Here is a 17376-nt window from a genome sequence, read left to right on the forward strand (position 1 = left end):
ATTCATATTGAAATAACACTTTAATATACTTTCACAGGAACTCATCTATGTCGATATGATTCTCTATTTACATTATCTCAATAATATTTCTTTTAAATATTAAATGATAATGTACAAACTTCATACTCTGACTATCAAAACAACCTAAGTAATTGCTTCCCCAAAACAATTTTGAATGAAAAAATGATCAACAAGAAAAACAAATTAAGACAAGCACTCCATCAACCCTTGGCCTATAAAATTAACACCAAGCAGCTCTCAACAAAGAAAGAACCTATAAATATCAAACCACTCCAAGGAAGAATCTTTATTTATTTTCTTCCTCAAAAGGAGCTTCTTCGGAGTAGAAGCAGCTATGTTAAAAGAAGGAAAAAAAAACGCTCATGCTGTCCCCTTTCACTTCCATATATTCAGTTTCTTACTGCAAAAACAGATAGCAAGTTCCCTGAGATATAAAACACAAATAACAATGTCAAGGAAAAAATATGTAAACTTTGACGATAAGCAAAGTTCCCTCTACCTGATTTAACTCAGAACAACTGAACTGCCATTTTGAGTTTGTTCTGTTTCCATTTTGGCAACTTGTAAAATTCATTCTTCGCCATCCCAAATTTCTCTTGAAACTCTGCAGATGACAGATAAGCCTGTAATGAAGCTCAAACAAGTCAGAACTAAAAAGAAAGATTGATTATATGATGCAATTTCCAAAGAATGGAGGAAAAAAGAAAAAAATGAGAAGACAAGCAAGATGATGCTATATCTTGCATTTTCATTACACCTCTCGTTTAGTCACGTCAATATCTTCTACAGGATCTGTAGAAGCTGTGTTAACGCGTTCATGCGGGTAAACTGGGAGACCTTCATCGTCTTCAGCTTCACCCTCTTTCGCATCCTCCTGTATGGTAAGAGATTCTATCCTGCTGCTCAAAGAACCCTCCTCATCACTTGTCTCAGGGTTTGATTTGGGGGTAACTGAACTCGCTTCAATTCATAACAATCCAGAGAAGAAAAAGGCCATTCTGTATCAGTTCATATTCTAATACTAATAACAGCATAAAATATCAACGCACTCATCTACTGCGTACCTTTTTGTGACCGAGGAATCAAATTTTCTCGTGCTGATGTTAGTTCAAAACTAGAAGTAAGATGAGCTATGGCTGAAGATTTAGTTGCCAATTTTGCTGTATCCTGTGCCATAGATTTTGGGTAAAGTTTTCTAATCATCGGAGGTGGAGTTGAAAGGTTCCTTGCATTTGAGCTCTCAAAATTAGCTGCTAGTGCATTAAAGGCCGGAGATCTGCCCCTCACACGAACACGATCAGGACTGACAGACATGCTACGGGAACGCTGGGATTTATCTGGGGCACCACTAGACCTTCCCCCATAAGTTACTGATGCTCTTCGTTTGTGTTTCTGATAATGTACCAAATATTCAATAACCAAGCAGGTAGCACAAATACAAACAAAATATTAACATTAAGGTGCTTAAGGTGGAGCAAATTAATAGATGAAGTACATTAAAATTATCAGTGAGTGAGACACTTGTTGGTTAAAGCACTTTGTTATATCTACATCTATTGCCAACTCAAACCCATACCCCTATGATTATGAAGGATCAGCACAAGGTTCGCTTCATTGAATTCAACAGTATTCTCTTCAGTCAACCCAGACCAGTTCATTTTATCTCACTCATAACCATTATCAAAGATAGATAAAACGTAAGATGTAAAAACAATAAGGAAATTCAGACTAATAGAGTTTAATGTGGTCATTCCTCACTCTTAAGAAAACAGTTATTCTATGAAGGAAGCAAAGAAAATATTACTTACAACCATAAGTGGTGTACCCCCATTTTTCACGATTGCAAGCTTCCTTTGAAATGAGTTTCCTAGCATCTACCAAAAACAAGGAATTATTAGTAGCCAAAAGTATAAGACTTTCTTTTTTAACAGACTATTTGAATACATATATATACATACATAAAAAAACTTACTGCAGATTTTGCAGACTCCCATTTAAAGAAGCGAGTGAAGAAAGGTGGCTCACTACCTTCTTTGACAATATATATTGGAGCTTCACGAGATAATCCTTCTAGGAGAAAATCATGCTCAAGAAACTTCTGTATAATTCGGAAGAATAAGTTAAAAATTGCACACCTGGTTTCAGAAATATTAGAACGTAAAAGACATAGAAACTCCTTTATGATATTCTACTGATAGAAAGAGTTGTCATAGTTAAATCCATACTAAGAAAAACAAAAAGAACATTATCCAAGTGGTAAGAAGTTTCATTTATAACGCAACTCTTCAAAATACTAGACTACTAAACTAGTATGTTTATAGCTTCCGGGAAAAGCAAAACCAGTTATACCTCGCCAATTGTTAGAGCCTGCATTCTACTCTTTGAGTCAACCTGCTGGCCAACCCAAACAAAGATTTCCGAGTGACAATCCAAGGTGTAAATATCTTCTGTCATCAAATCATCCTGGGAAAAGTTGTGAATCTCTTTCACCTGTAAGCATTGCTTCAGATTAATGCACTTGCACCAGAATAAATCCAAATACTTGTATCTTCATAAGCAAAGCATAAGACAGCAATAAGATTTTATTTGGGAAGAAATCTCACACCAGTAAATTCACCCTCAAGATCTATCTTAAATTCACCTTTAGTTATAAGAAAAGCGATCAATAACTCACTGGCCAGTTTTCTGTCAGCATTCTACGTCCAGAGTCAGTCTTTAAAGGCGCCAAGATGACCATAATGCAGAAAGATTATGTACCTAGGTCCTAATGTGATGTTTTTATATGGATCAGATTAGCTGTATTTCGTTCTTTTTTGTCAATCATTATGTCAACTAGTTATTATACAAATCTGAATCTTTTGTTGTCAATGCCGGCAATTTTATCATTCAAGTGTAAAATTATATCATGGGACATCTAATTAAGTGATCAGACACATAATGTCATTACAATAATTTAATGAAACCCTAAGAGTGCATCTTTCTAGTCTCAGATTTGAGTAACAACAGAGTGGATGTTAACTAAACCCAGTTTTGTAGCTTTTCATTGCTCATCATTCTTGATAGTTTTCCTAACCACTGTTGAAAATGGTTTGCGTCATTGAAATTTTTTGCACAAGGAGCAACTTAACAGTTAAAATGTTATAAATGAAATATTGACCTAGGCAAAAACTTCTTTAGCGTGCCTTCACACCATGGGGTTAACATAACTCAGAATATTCCAAAATCATACATATCAACAGATCAGTGGGTGTACACACCTTTAAATTTCCTGCACATTGGTCAATCAGGCAGGGAAAGAAGCCATCACAAACAAGTCAGCCATTTGCCTTTAAGAAGAGAAGGGACTGGGGATGGAGATCAGATAAATATTTCCAGTTAACAAAAAATTAGTTCCTACCTTCTGAGAAGTTGCAAGAAAATAAATGAGGATCATTTTCAGCTTCCCTCGTGATCTTTTGACTGGGATATTCCGTTTTTCCCCCCAACAAATCCCAAAACTGTTCCGGTTCTAGGCCTTCCTTTAGTGGTTTGCATTGTACATCCGGCTGCAGACAATTGGCAAGTATATGTTTTGATTAATAAACAGTAATATATATTCTTTTTAAAATTGGCATAGTTCCCATGATGGGTAATGTGGCTTGGGTGAAATGGCACCTGCCTGGATCAAACCCAGGACCCAGAACAAAGAGGCAATTCTACCTAGGCCAATGGCAAGTTTAGCAATAACCAGCATAGTTAACCATCTTCAACATGAAAAAAATATAAGACCTCCCACTTTTAGCTGCTTGTCTAACTTGAATATGTTGACCAAAAAAAACTTTTGGTCTTTGTTTTGTACAAATCAAAATTTTCATATTAAGTATTTTTGGGAACATAACAGACCTTAATCAAATCCAGCATTCTCTCAACAAGCTCCTGGTCATCTGAAGTTGCTAAACCTCCAGACCAAATAAAAACAGTGGGCCCGCTATGAAGTATGAAGCAATAAGCGGAATTCAAGGAGGAAGCAACCTGGTTGACAAAAGGAATGTAAAAAGAAACATTGTCATTATTTAAATAAATTATGTATTATATATATATATATATATAAAGTTTAAATTGCCCATAAAAATATAGTGGGTTGAGATAGCTGCTATAAACAGACAAGATGACTTACTGGTTCAACTTGTATAGCTTGCATATTGTCTGGTCCAGTGCCCTGGATGCGGAATAATGCAACACCATCCTCATTGTATGTCTCATCTGGAATTTCCTTCTCCGCAATGTAATTCTTGTATCCATCACTACGTCCACCCTGATAGACAATTAAAATGAATGTCCAATATTAAAATAATTATATTCATAAAAAGAAGTTTTTTCTTAGTAACCCAATACCAAAATCCCACAAACCTTAAAAACAATACAGCTTTGCAGGATGGCATGAAATTGAATTGGTTCACTGCCTTCATAGATACGAGCCTTCAATTAATGACACACAGATACCGTCAATAGGGATATAAGCAATGAGCATAAATAATCTCTCAATAAATTGAAAATAACACATTCAAAGAAAAATTACCTGGGAAGGAAGAAACTTCATTGACTCAACCATTTTGCTTGCTAGTGAAAGAGCTGAAGCTCTCTCTTCCTAATTTCAACAAAGAATGCTTGTAAGGAATGCAGGCTAACACATTTATTCAACACTTTCTGGTCCCAAAAGAGTTGCCAATGTTGTGTACAGTGTAATGAAATGTATTAGCTGAGATTCACTAATATAGTTTTCAGCACCAGGTGAATATTTTTTAGTCAGATTTTTAGCTTTCTTTTTTTTTTGTTTTTGCATGAAAGAAAACATTATAAACACACATGTGCAAAAAGAAGTGGAACAAAGCTGTACAGATATTTCACCTCAACACTATTCTTTCCAACCCATGTTCCTATAAGATACTCTTCCTTATCTTCTCCAGGATATGAATATTGAAAGATGTAGCAATCTCCATTATAAAATTTTGACTGATCAGTGGCTGGAAGAAGAATCTTTTCCGGACCATTCACACGCCAAACCTGTATGATTATGTTAAAGCTCTTGTTAACAACAAAAACAATTAAGCGAGAGAAATGTAGTAGTAGTACACTCAAATCACAATTAGTCCAACCAAATAGGGAGAAGTACGGAGCATATCTTCTGAAACTCTCATCAGAGACTATCTATCAAATGTTTAAGAAACAAAACAAAATATTGACCCACATATCAACTACAATCATTAATAAAACTCTGGAAAGTACTTTCACATCGTTGCCTCAAGTCTCGACCATAATTTTGACGTAAATTTCTTAAAACTCAGTAAAAGGACTTAGTACTGCAGCAGTTAGGCCATTGTCCTAAGATATGGAAGAGTGAGTGGGATCCACAAGGATGCATGCAGCTTTGGAGGTTATGATTAGAAGAGAGAGGGAATGGGGACAATTTTTGGGAAAAGCGTGAATCTGCCATTGGGCTTGGGAAGGAAACAGCGTTCCACAACTATTTCTCTATGTTTTTATTTTATCTTTGGTTAAATTATAAATGTGTTCCTTACAAAGTTGTTTTCATTTTGCTGGTCCTTACATGAAAAGCTCTACATTTTGGTCCCTACATGGAAAAATGTTTACAAATTGCTCCTTAGCATTTGCTGAAATTATAACAATGTTAAATGCCTATTGAGTTGGCAAAAGTTTGTTGAATTGATTCCCACTATAGGACAAATGTTTGACAACTCAGCAAACATCGAACACCATTATGACTTCAGCAAATAGTAGGAAATAGTGTAAACAATTTTTTTTCATATAGGAATCAAAATGTGGAGTTTTTCATATAGGGATTAAAACGAAAAATGGTGCTAAATATAATAAGGAGCATATATTCATTGTTTCTTATATACTAAAGTTCAAGTGTATCAAACATTTTCTATTTTTAGTAGTTAAATGCACATATTTCACTCAAGGGGATGTGATTTTGTTGGTTTGCATTGTTTTTAATTGAATCCTTAAAGCCTAACATAGTGGAATGTGGGGAATTCGTTGGACTCATCAATGTAATAGGGTATAACGCTGAAGAGCTTCTTTCGATACTTTACCAAATACCAATAAGAGAAAAAGAAATCATTTTACAGTTGACTATATCCTTATTGAATTATTAAAAAAAATGGCCTAAATAAGAATTTGGTCACTATAGTTTCCATCTATTTGAGTTTTGGTCCTTTGAGGACCAATACCTTAGTAAAAAGAAACTATAGGAGGAACCAGTCCTTCATGGAAAATATGGACCAGTAGCTTAACAAGTAGAAACTATAGGACTAAAAGTTAAATGAGAGGAAAATATAAGAACTGAGACTTTCATGACAGGGATCAAAACCCAAATTAGTGAAAATGTAGGGACCACAACACCTATATAAACTATAGGAAGCAAAATCTCATTAAAATAAAAAAAGAAATATGATTATAATCTGATTAAGGACTAATATTTAGCAGATAAATCACAAAATAAACTAAGGATCACAGATTATATTTATACATCCAATATGTGTAGGAACTAGGAAGTGTCATGCTGCCTATTCTACATTAAATACCTTCAGGCCTTCCCTAATTCTAGATTCATTTCTCCCTTTAAATATTAAGCATCTTTCAATTTGTTCTAAATCAAATCTAAAGTAGTCTAACACTCCAGGTTTCACATATTCCAATCATACAATAGAATACAGCTCTTGAGCTTTGTGCATTCAACTGAATTCTATGCCTCTCATTGTGATGACCATCTTTGGAATGGGAAAAAGGTGGAGTATAATGGATAAAGTGATTGTGATTCCAAAAGATTATTTCATTAAAAGAAATCAATTAGATAGGGGATGTATGACCACTGAAAAATTAAAAATAATACCAACAAAAGTTGCATCATGAGATTTCAATTTTGATGAATTGTTTATTGTAGAAACTAGTAGAGTACCTGCAAATGTCCTGTGCAATCTATGTGGGGTTGAGGTTCTTCTTTTTCGGGCTCAGATTTCACGAGACCCTTGACATCCAATCCTTGACGTTTTAGAAGTGCTAGAAGGTTACAAAAAAGAGACAGAATTAGAGGAACATAATGACAGCCTGGCAAAACCAATTTAAAGGTGAAGAAACATATTCAGTCCAATGACAAGCGTATAAAATTTAATTAAAACTACCTGCTACCTTGCCACGACCTTCTTCAGACATTGTTGCATGACTTGCCTGAGGCCAAGAATCAAACTTGGACTTGAACATTACTGTTTCAAATCCTTCAATTACACGAATTATATGGGACTTTGGTCGACCAGTGCCACTGATTAACTCCTGTTTTTTGGTCAGCAGGAATTCAAGTCATTTAAACTCACAACAAATGCTCAACAATACAAAGAAAGAAACAAGAGATGTTACATCTGCTGCTCCACTTGCACTTTTTCTTTCATCAAGAGATGTGTTTCTTCCCATCCATGCAAAAACTTCCAACCCACAATCTAGAATATAACATTTGTTTGTGTCCAGTAATTCCTTTGTCAAAGAATCGGATTCAATTGGTTCTGCTTTCCCCTTGTCAACACTGAAAAAGTGATCATTTCATTATAACTAGCATTATAGAATCTTACATTTCAATATAATAAATAAATTTCATCTACGTAATTAGCATTATTTTTAAATCCTCAGAATTATCAACTTATACAACTTTGGGCTAAAAGAATAGTAAATTTATAACAGTCTTACATTATTGATAAACGCCATAAGTTTAAAGAAGTAGGGCAATAAAAACAATAAGTGAAAGAGTGAAATCAAAAACATATCTAAATAATAGCAAATTGTATCCAAATATCCTTTTGGTAAAAAAGAGAAAGGAATATGCTGACTGTGCAAATATAAATGAAAATACCAGTAGGCAAACTGAAAAAATATATTACCAAAGTAGCTTTGGAGGATGAGAATCAGCAGGCTTGTCATCATCACTGACTGTTCTCCGTGGAAGAGGAGCAAAGCCCCCAAAGCAACCCCAGAATTCTCCACTCTCAGAATCAGCCATCAACTTTCCATCCTCTGCATGGGAATCCAAGCATATACATCCAGTTAGTAATACTAGGCAATCATCACCTTTGAAACTGAAAAATATACTTACACTTACCAATAGAAGCTATCTCACATTTCCCATCATGGTAGGTATCCTTGATATATTGTACAACTTCCAATGCTTTAGCCCTTTCTTGAATACTTGAATTGGAACCATTAAATTGGAAAATTTTGGACTCGGTATCCAGAATAAAAATATCATCATGGTTCAGTGAAGATCGAGCGAAAGAAATCTATAACCAACACAAATAGCTAATCAACAAGTAGAAAATAGTGTTTACATATGTGGTGTCTGTATACAGTAAGCACAATAATAATATACACGACTCAAACCTCAATGAGTCAATGGCAGAGGAATAAAGTCAAACTTGCCTCTTTGACATGTACCACATGTTTCCCTTTGCACACAAACAACCGTGTCTTATGTTCTTCAGCCTCAACATGCTTAAAACCTGAGGCAGCCCCACCTTCTTGAGGTATGATGCATGGTTTGAAATAAGAGAGGAACTTTTCAGTTTCATGACCTTGTACTTCACGATACTGAACAGCCCGTCCTCCTAAAGCTGCATCCAACTCGACTGTCTTGATGGCTGCAGCGCCAGCTTCATCCTATTTTATAGTTATGATCATCAGTGAGAAAATGAACACGAGACTATATTAAATCAAAAACAAAAGGAGGGGATAACAATATATATATAAACAGAAAAAATTACCTGACTGGTGTCTTTACCAAGCCAATAATGGATATCATGACGAAGAGCACCACTTTTTGAAGCAGTTGTCTACATGGAGAGGATAAGGAAAAAGAAAATATTGATATTCATGGAAAGACATTAATGCATATATGATGCAGGAAGCAAGAGAAACTTAAGAAAAGTCAAAACTACTGGATTAACAACTATCCACAAAAAATCAAATAATAAAGAATAACGTAAATTAAATCCAAACACATAAGTTATACCGAGGAATATATTGAGCTTTGAAGAAAGATCTCAAACTTATTTTCCGACTAGAGGAAAATGATCTTATGGGAAAGAAACCAACAATCTGTTTTTAGAGAAACTCACGTTCACATGCATTTGACAGAAAATAATATATTTTGTAAATGCATACAATCATTCTCTTAACCATTCTGTATAAACCTAGCATTCTATTAATTCGGAAAATATTACTTACCTTCAAGATCACATAGGAGTCCCCAGTGAAAAACTTTCCATAAGATGACTGAGGGATGGCAACTGGATTAAAATTCTCGATACGCCATATTTCCAATCCGCTGTATGTGGTTAAGGAGAATAATGCAGAAACACAGGAAAAAAGTACGTGCATAAAATCAACCCAAACATGGAACAGAACCTAATGAAGCAGAAACCTTGAATGAATTACGTCAGGATGAAAATGACAATTGTAAACAGCATGATATATTATTATTAGCTAGTGCAGGATACGCCTTTTGTCCAGCTCCCTTGAAAGCTGGATCCAGATCTCTCATGGAAACGGACATACTGCACTTCTACTATTTGGTGTTCCACAACCTAGCTTGAATATAGGAAACAATTACCCTGAAAGGAAGCCCTGTAGAATGGAAAGATCTAAGTGATCTATGGTAGGTGAAAAAATTAAATGTAAATGCTTTCACTAACTTTTCTCAACTAGGAAAATCTGGCTAATAATATATTTATTTGGACAGATTGATTTACAGATTATACAAGAGGTTACAATTAATGTGCTCAACTCACGAATTATCAATCACAATCAAGAAGTTCAATCGCAAAAGTTAAAAAACTAATTTACATACATTGATGTTCCACAAGTTATATGACATGCATGATGTATCTCAAGCTGCAGGAACAGGAACACATTCTTTAGCATGTCAGCAACTATATATACTCACTAACAGCTGTTTAAAAAGAATGAGCATAAAAATAAATAATGAAACCTCTCTAGCTTGCTGCTGCTGCTTGTAAAACACCTAATATCTAGTTGGTTTAACCTATTAAATGCCAAAGTGTTCCAATCATCCTCTTTTTGTTGTCGATTATCTTATCTTACCTCATATTTTCAATGAAATGCCTTTAGCTTTAGAAATTGCATTTTCAGTGATCATATTTTGACTCCTCTTTAACGTTGACTGACTTAAAATATTTAGTATGACATTTATTCAAAAGAAAACACACACAAATCCTCACAGGTGCATGCAGTAAAGACAATGTAATGAATTGGCCTAAAACACGTAACGCGAACAGAAAATAATAATAGGAGAGAGAATTTGAGGAAATTGTCAGCTAAAATAAACTACAAATGGGGAAAATGTTTGCAAATACATAATAAATTCATGTATGAGTCTCCATATGAATGCAAGCATAACAAATTACAACTGGCCAAAATCCAAAAATATAAAATAACTTTACAATCTTCAAACTTCGATATACTCTATTTAAACAACAACAGACCAATAAAAAATCAAACAAAAACCTGAAGAAGAAAAGTTAATATACACTGAAAGCAGTGAAACAAACAATGAATCGCAATCCAATTTCCAGGCCTTATACCTGGAATTTCCAAAATTCAAGAAATCGAGAAGGAGAAAAAAAAACTCAAAACCCGACGTGAGGAAAGCCAAAAGGGTAGGAAATTAGGGGGAAAAAAAGGAAAATTCATTCATTAAATTCAATTCAATTTCATTGATACAAAAGTCCCTGCCCTCGGACCTCTTTCAGGTACCGTTTTATTGTCTTCAATTAATGTTCAACCACAGTGTCAATGCCCTCAAAGGTTATCGATATTTAATTAAATTAAATGCATCGTGAGACTTGAGAATTAGGATGAATTGCATAGTTGTAAATGAAACATAGTTTCAAAAATATATTAATAAGAGCATGAATTGGATTTCAAAATGTGGGAGCGAAGGTGGAACAATGAACACAGACAAGTAGTACCTTGTTACCAATGAATCACCTACGCGAGAATAATGTTCATTCTCGTTCCTTAGTCTTCGATTCTAGTGGGTAAAATACCGAACATGCATGTAAACGAGTTTGTTTATTTTTCAACTTCTATTTCTGTGATTCAGTTCTAGATTTTTTTTTAAAACATTTTTTTGGGGCTAGTGAAAATTAATTTTGTTATTATTTTTATTTCATTTTAATTTTGAGGAAAGGGATGTTGCGAGAAAGACTGGTGAATGGCTGGTAATGGAGGAAGCTGACCTCCGCATTGTGAGGATTAGACGCGAAAAAGAGATAAATCGGGGAAAGTTAGAGTTACCAGCCAATGTTGCTATTGCAATTGCCATGAATGCCTACTAAAAAGTGTGAAGCACCTCTCTTCCTCATATGCTCCCATTTCAGTATAGGATTTTAGCACACATTGCACAATTTTAATATTTATTTTTATATAATTATAACTTAAATAAATATATATTTTAAATGTAAAAATATATTGGGAAATATTAATACCTTTGATGCGAGACTAAAATTTTTGTGATTTCTTATGACTTCTTTTTTCCTTTCTGCTGCCTCCTCTTTCTCTGATTTTAACAACATTGGCTTCAAATTAACTCTTAAAGCCTATTTTATATCTATGACGTTAACATGATGCCAAAGGAATTAAAGAAAAATAAAAATAACAATAATATTTAAAAATCTCATAGTTTTAAGCATTTCATCCAACATTTTCTGGCTTCTCTTTATATCTTTTTTTATCACATATTATCTCTATATTTTTCTCTTTTATCTTTCTCGTTGGACGTAAAATAAGATTTTTGATGTCCAAATATATTTATCCAAAAAGAAAATATAGAGTGAGAAAATGCCAATTATAAGAAGTGATATATAATATTAAAAAAAAGAGAGAAATGAAATGGAAAATGATATTAAGAGAAAATGAGTGTATTTTTTGTATTTATCAAGGAAAAAATAATGAAGTAGAAGATGGAAGAAAAAGATTTTCATTTTTTATTTAACGGTAAAAATATGTGTAAATATAAAAGAATGTGAAAACTTTGACTTTTTCTATCTAACAAATGACATAATTTTATCTTGAATATATATGATTTGCAATTTAATAATATTTACTAAAAATATGTTATGTGCATAGTATAAAACACTTCATGTAAATTATACTGACACTCCTAAGTTTGATCAAATTATACAAAATATCCATGCTTCTTTTATTTCGATCCTAAACAAATCTCTCCTGAATCATGAATATATATTTTTATGTTTCTTTCAATATTTTCATAATTATTTAAGTAATGATATACAAATATTCATTTATTTTCAACACATTATCAACATATTTTATGTTTTCCTTTCTTTTTCTTATCACATCACAAATTTTATAATATCTATTTTTTTTTTCTTTGTAGGTGTTTTATAACATACAGGTATTCATGAAACATTTTTCTTTTTACTCAATGTCCTCGTAAAAATGCTTCTTAAACGCATCCACATGCCCCACTTGCAAACCTAAAACAACTAGCAAAGATCCATCCCCATCAGGACCAGGAAGAAGCACAAAATCTTCGTCAAAGTCATGCGTTGCTGGAATCATATAAACCTCTTTCCCCCACCCAAAATCAACGCCATAGATCGGCAACGTACGTCAACCAACTAACCACAACCAAATTAGGGTTCCCATAAAAAGGCTCCTCCTCACTCCCTTCTGCATGAAGATCTTAATGAAACCTTCTCAAATCTTCCTGATTCTTCAAGAACTCAATCCCCCACCTAACGTACTCATAAGTTATCCTCTCAACAGCTTCCCTTATTCTACTCGACGCATAACCTAACGATTTTGACACCAAATCATCCGCAAGACTAGTAGCAACAGTGTCCAAAGTAGCATTCCCAAAATACCCTTTTGGCAAAGGAGGTTCCATGCGACCCCTCGAGTCAACTATAACAGTAAGTGCGGTTGGTTGGTCCTCTTTGTGCCCTCTTGCCTTGATGCACTTCTCCATATATATGTGACCAGTTATAGCCTCATAACGGCTATAATTACCATAACTGTCATAATTTGCTATCTTTTTCAATGTCTCAACTTGTGTTCTGCTCAGTTTCAGGATCGATAACCATTGCGGTCTTCTTCTTCCTTCCCTCTGTGCTCTCGATTTGGCCGAGCAACAAGGGAGGCTCATCGAACTCCGTGTGAGCGTGACACTCTGTTGTTGGCACCGAAGGTGGCTCCCTGGCGCGCAACACTTTTCGATCATGAAACGGCACCGTTTGCATTGGCTCGCCGCTTGCAAGCCTTGCCCACTCACACATGAAGTGTAACGCACTGGGTCCATCCACAACCGCGTGTGAAAATGTTATGGCAATGCTAACGCCACCACACTTGAACCTCGTTAGCTGAACTAAAACCAAGGGCAAGTCGTGAATTGGGAGGGTGTAGTCTGCAGTGGGGACAAGGTAGTTGTATTCTGAAGAAGGTGAAAAATCACCGAGATTATCTTCTAGGGTTGATGAGATGAACTGAATCCCCATTGCGTTGCAATCAAGCTCTAAACGGCCATTGTTTATCCAATGTAAACGACCAGCTAGTGGATAAAACGGCACTAGGGCTCGGCTTAATGAGTCTTTCGAGTTGGAAGCAATATTAATGGCGTTGTTATGTTGGGTGAGCGAGTTTTGTGAGGGAGTACGGTAGAAGTAGATAATGGGGACGTGTGTTACTTTTCCCCTTTGATCCCATTCAGATAATGATACGCGCACTACTACAAAAGTAATTTTTTAAGTCGGTTGATTTGGACATTTTACGACGGTTTTTAACCGTCGTAGATGCCAGTGTCGTAAAATAGTTAAATATATACAACGACGGTTTTTGAAACGTCTTTATATAGTGGGTTTTCCAAGACGATTATTCAAATAATCGTCTTAGAATATGTCACTCATCAAAGACGGTTATTAGAGAAATCGTCTTAGAAAACAAGACATACTAAGACGGTTGTTGGATAACCGTCTTAGAATGTCATTCTTGGACTTGAGATTCTAAGACGATTATGACAAAAACCGTCTTAGAAAGCTAAACATACTAAAACGGTTATCTAGCAACCGTTGTAGTATAGCTTCTTTTTTAAGACGGTTTTTACCATAACCGTCTTAGATTCTCAAGTTCATGAATGACATATTAAGACGGTTTTTCAACAACCGTTTTAGTATGTCTTTCTTTCTAAGACGATTTTTATCATAACCGTCTTAGAAAGTTCAGTATTTTTTTTATAATTTTTTTGGGGTGGTTTTATTTTTTGTAATATTTTTTGTTATTTCTTAAAATATCTTTAACTAATACTACACTAAAAATTGATTTGAAGCAAAAGTCTTTCCCCTGTAGATTGGATAAACTACACAGATTAAATGATGTCATAGTGCAATGCTTGAACACAAAATAACATACATAAAAATTTAGAATTTCTGCATCCCGTAATTACAGTGGAACCATTAAAGTTCAATTTTTTACTCAAAGATCCATCACAAATTGTGAAAGAACTCAATATAGTATATGTGAAATCAATAAACTTTAGGAAGTTATCCATGGGATGCAGAGAGAAAAATTGACAAACACAAGACAATAGCTACTTGAGAAATAGAAGACAATAATATGATGAAGATTGATTTACCTGCTATGCCAACCTAACAAGGTCACAAGTGGTACTGCTCTAACAATTTTCTAAATAAGTAGCTTACGTAATTTGAAGATAAAAGAATTAATAGAATGAAGATATGATAGGAGCCATGCACAAAAAGTCTCAAGCACAAACAAACATTTTGCATCTCTGATAAAAAGTGCTTCAAAATATTTCTCATGCAACTCATTTATTCTGTTTCTGCAGATGATTTATGATATAAAAAGATATCAAGTTCCAACAAGAAAGTTATCCACAGTCCATATTGCAAGCTATTCATGAATACAGGATAAGTATTTCCATCATATATCAATTTTACCAGATTAATTATTGACTTAATTACACTTTTGGTCTCATTACTATCTTTGAATTTGGTCCCCCCCCTCCCCCATTTTTTTTTTGTGAATTTGATCCTCCCACTATTTTAAGTGTGCATTTTTTTTATTCGTTAATTAACATTCAATATTTAATAGAAATGCTGACATGGATGTGCAGTAGAGTGCCAAGTTAGCAATGTCACCATTCACATCCACCTAATTCGATGAAACAAATCGATGATTCTAAGAATGAGATAAGTGAGAAGAAAAATTTAGGGTGTTACATTAAGTCATGAACGAAAAAAAAAATTAACTGTATTTGTCATACCCCATTTTTGACCCGTTTTTATTTCTTTTTCTCGTCTTTTAAGCCGGAAATTTCCATCATTTCAGATGAAATTTCGGCAGGGAGGTATTTTAAAATACCTCATTTTTGTTTGGAAGACGCCCCTTTTTTTTATTATTATTATTTATTTATGTACCTTTTTTTATTATTATTATTTTTATTTTTAGCTATTATTTTCTTCTTTTCTTTTCCTTTTATTAAGTGTTTTTTATTATTTCCGTTTTTTATTGATATCTTTATTAGTATCTTCTTTTCGTTTTTTATTTTTTTTTTTTATTATTATTATTATTTTATTTTTTTATTTTATTTTATTTTATTTTTTATTTTGCTGTTTTATTTTTTTTTTTTTTTTTTTTTTTCTTTCTTTTTCCTTTTCCTTTCCTTTTTTCTTTTTCCTTTTCGGTTTTCTCGGTCCAGGCCCAGAGGGGCTCTTCGTTTTTTTACCCTAATTATGTCCTTTAAATGTTGCATTAATTACTGTGCATGTCAAAGAGAGAGAGGGCAGAGGTGAATACGAACAGTCGGAATACCAACAGCCAAGCCACCACTAACCGTCAGAGAGAGAGAGGGCAGAGGTGAATACGAACAGTCGGAATACCAACAGCCAAGCCACCACTAACCATCGGCCTAGCCACCGCTCAACACCACCCTCCCCCTCCGTGAACCACTAGCCACCACCAGCCACCACTCAGCAACACCCTCCTCCTCCGTGAACCACCAACAAAAACAAAAAAAACCAAAATCATCTTGCTCATAAAATCAAAACATTAGAACAGAAATCCCTGCAAACACAGTAACCCACTCACTCATGCGGCCTAAAGCCTACACCAACCACCACTAGCGGCCAAGCCCACACCAAACACCCACACAACCACAAGCACCGCGTCAAACACCCACACCCACACAACCACAAGCACTGCGTCAAACACCCACACCCACAACCCAAGCTGTAACCGTTTTCACTCTGAAGCTTAAACGATAACATAAGGACAAAGGTAGTTCACCTTTTTTTCTAAGATTCAAGGCTAGATCTAGGCTTTATCAGTGTTGGTTTTCAAAAAATAACGGTGGATTTGAGAACTAGGAGAAAAAAGGAATTCAAAACATGTAGTTTTTTTAAAAAAAGGAGGAGACTCTGTTTCCGACGCGGCGGCGCCGCCACCCATGGCCGGCCAGCCACTGCGCCGGTAAACAACTTCCGGCGGTGTGTGCTAGAGAGAGAAGAGAGAAAAAGGGAAGAGAGAAAGAGAAGAGAGAGAAAAGCTTTTTAAAAATGGGAAAAAAACCCGGCCCCGAGCCCTTATATAGAGGCCGGACCGGTTCGGTTTTTTTTTTCTTTGGACCAAACCGGTTCGGTTCTCCTTTTTTGGCTCCGCTGGACTCACCTTTGGCCCATTTTTTCTCTTTTCTCTTTTTCTTCTTTTCCGATTCCTACTCTCACCCCCCTTTTTTCCTTACTGCACCCTTTTCTTTTCTTTTTTTTACGCACCATATTTATTTTATGTCTTGCATTTTTATTTTTACGCATCATATTTAATTTTATGCCTTGCATTTTTATTTTCTTTATTTATTTTTCAGCATCATGTTTAATTGTTTGTCTTGCATTTTATTTTCCAGCCACATATTTATTTTTGTCTTGCACTTATATTTTCTTTATTTTATGTACCCTATTTATTTTTGCCTTGCATTTTATTTTTATGTCTCGCATTCTTTTTAGCATCATATTTATTTTTTGTATTGCATTTTTATTTTTCGTTTTATTTTATTTTTCAGCATTCATACTTATTTTATGTCTTGCTTTTTTTTTTTTTTTTTTTATTTTGTTTATTTTTTATTCTATGCATCATATTTACTTTATGTCTTGCATTTTTTTATTTTTAGCATCATGTTTATTTTATGTCTTGCATTTTTATTTTCATTTTTTTTATTTATTTCCAGCATTATATTTATTTTTATGTCTTGCATTTCAT

The 17376-nt window shown here is 34.4% G+C and overlaps 1 protein-coding gene and 1 pseudogene across 12 annotated transcripts in view; both read right to left on the reverse strand.

Moving 5' to 3' along the window:
- The window catches only part of LOC100807762 (villin-4), a 23709-nt gene continuing 6333 nt past the window's right edge, over window positions 1–17376 (reverse strand). For 10 of the 12 annotated variants that reach the window (XM_041007982.1, XM_014765374.2, XM_041007984.1 and 7 more), the window contains 23 exons: window positions 9564–9690; window positions 9292–9391; window positions 8829–8897; window positions 8488–8724; window positions 8171–8348; window positions 7953–8085; window positions 7438–7600; window positions 7206–7353; window positions 6983–7083; window positions 4909–5064; window positions 4580–4648; window positions 4411–4479; window positions 4178–4315; window positions 3904–4032; window positions 3419–3566; window positions 3279–3289; window positions 2371–2511; window positions 1994–2119; window positions 1830–1895; window positions 1086–1413; window positions 779–981; window positions 521–644; window positions 3–421 (listed from right to left, as the gene is read on the reverse strand). In XM_041007982.1, the coding sequence (XP_040863916.1) occupies window positions 531–644; window positions 779–981; window positions 1086–1413; window positions 1830–1895; window positions 1994–2119; window positions 2371–2511; window positions 3279–3289; window positions 3419–3566; window positions 3904–4032; window positions 4178–4315; window positions 4411–4479; window positions 4580–4648; window positions 4909–5064; window positions 6983–7083; window positions 7206–7353; window positions 7438–7600; window positions 7953–8085; window positions 8171–8348; window positions 8488–8724; window positions 8829–8897; window positions 9292–9391; window positions 9564–9619 (2883 nt within the window). In that variant the 5' untranslated portion in view covers window positions 9620–9690 and the 3' untranslated portion in view covers window positions 3–421; window positions 521–530. Of the gene's footprint in view, window positions 446–520; window positions 645–778; window positions 982–1085; window positions 1414–1829; window positions 1896–1993; window positions 2120–2370; window positions 2512–3278; window positions 3290–3418; window positions 3567–3903; window positions 4033–4177; window positions 4316–4410; window positions 4480–4579; window positions 4649–4908; window positions 5065–6982; window positions 7084–7205; window positions 7354–7437; window positions 7601–7952; window positions 8086–8170; window positions 8349–8487; window positions 8725–8828; window positions 8898–9291; window positions 9392–9563; window positions 9691–9913; window positions 9958–17376 lie in introns of all 12 variants that reach the window. The other 2 variants (XM_041007981.1, XM_014765378.2) reach the window with 2 other exon arrangements.
- On the reverse strand, window positions 12254–14212 carry LOC100819704 (spermidine hydroxycinnamoyl transferase-like; annotated as a pseudogene).

Source organism: Glycine max, chromosome 13 (genome assembly GCF_000004515.6).
Source record: "Glycine max cultivar Williams 82 chromosome 13, Glycine_max_v4.0, whole genome shotgun sequence".
NCBI lineage: Eukaryota > Viridiplantae > Streptophyta > Magnoliopsida > Fabales > Fabaceae > Glycine > Glycine max.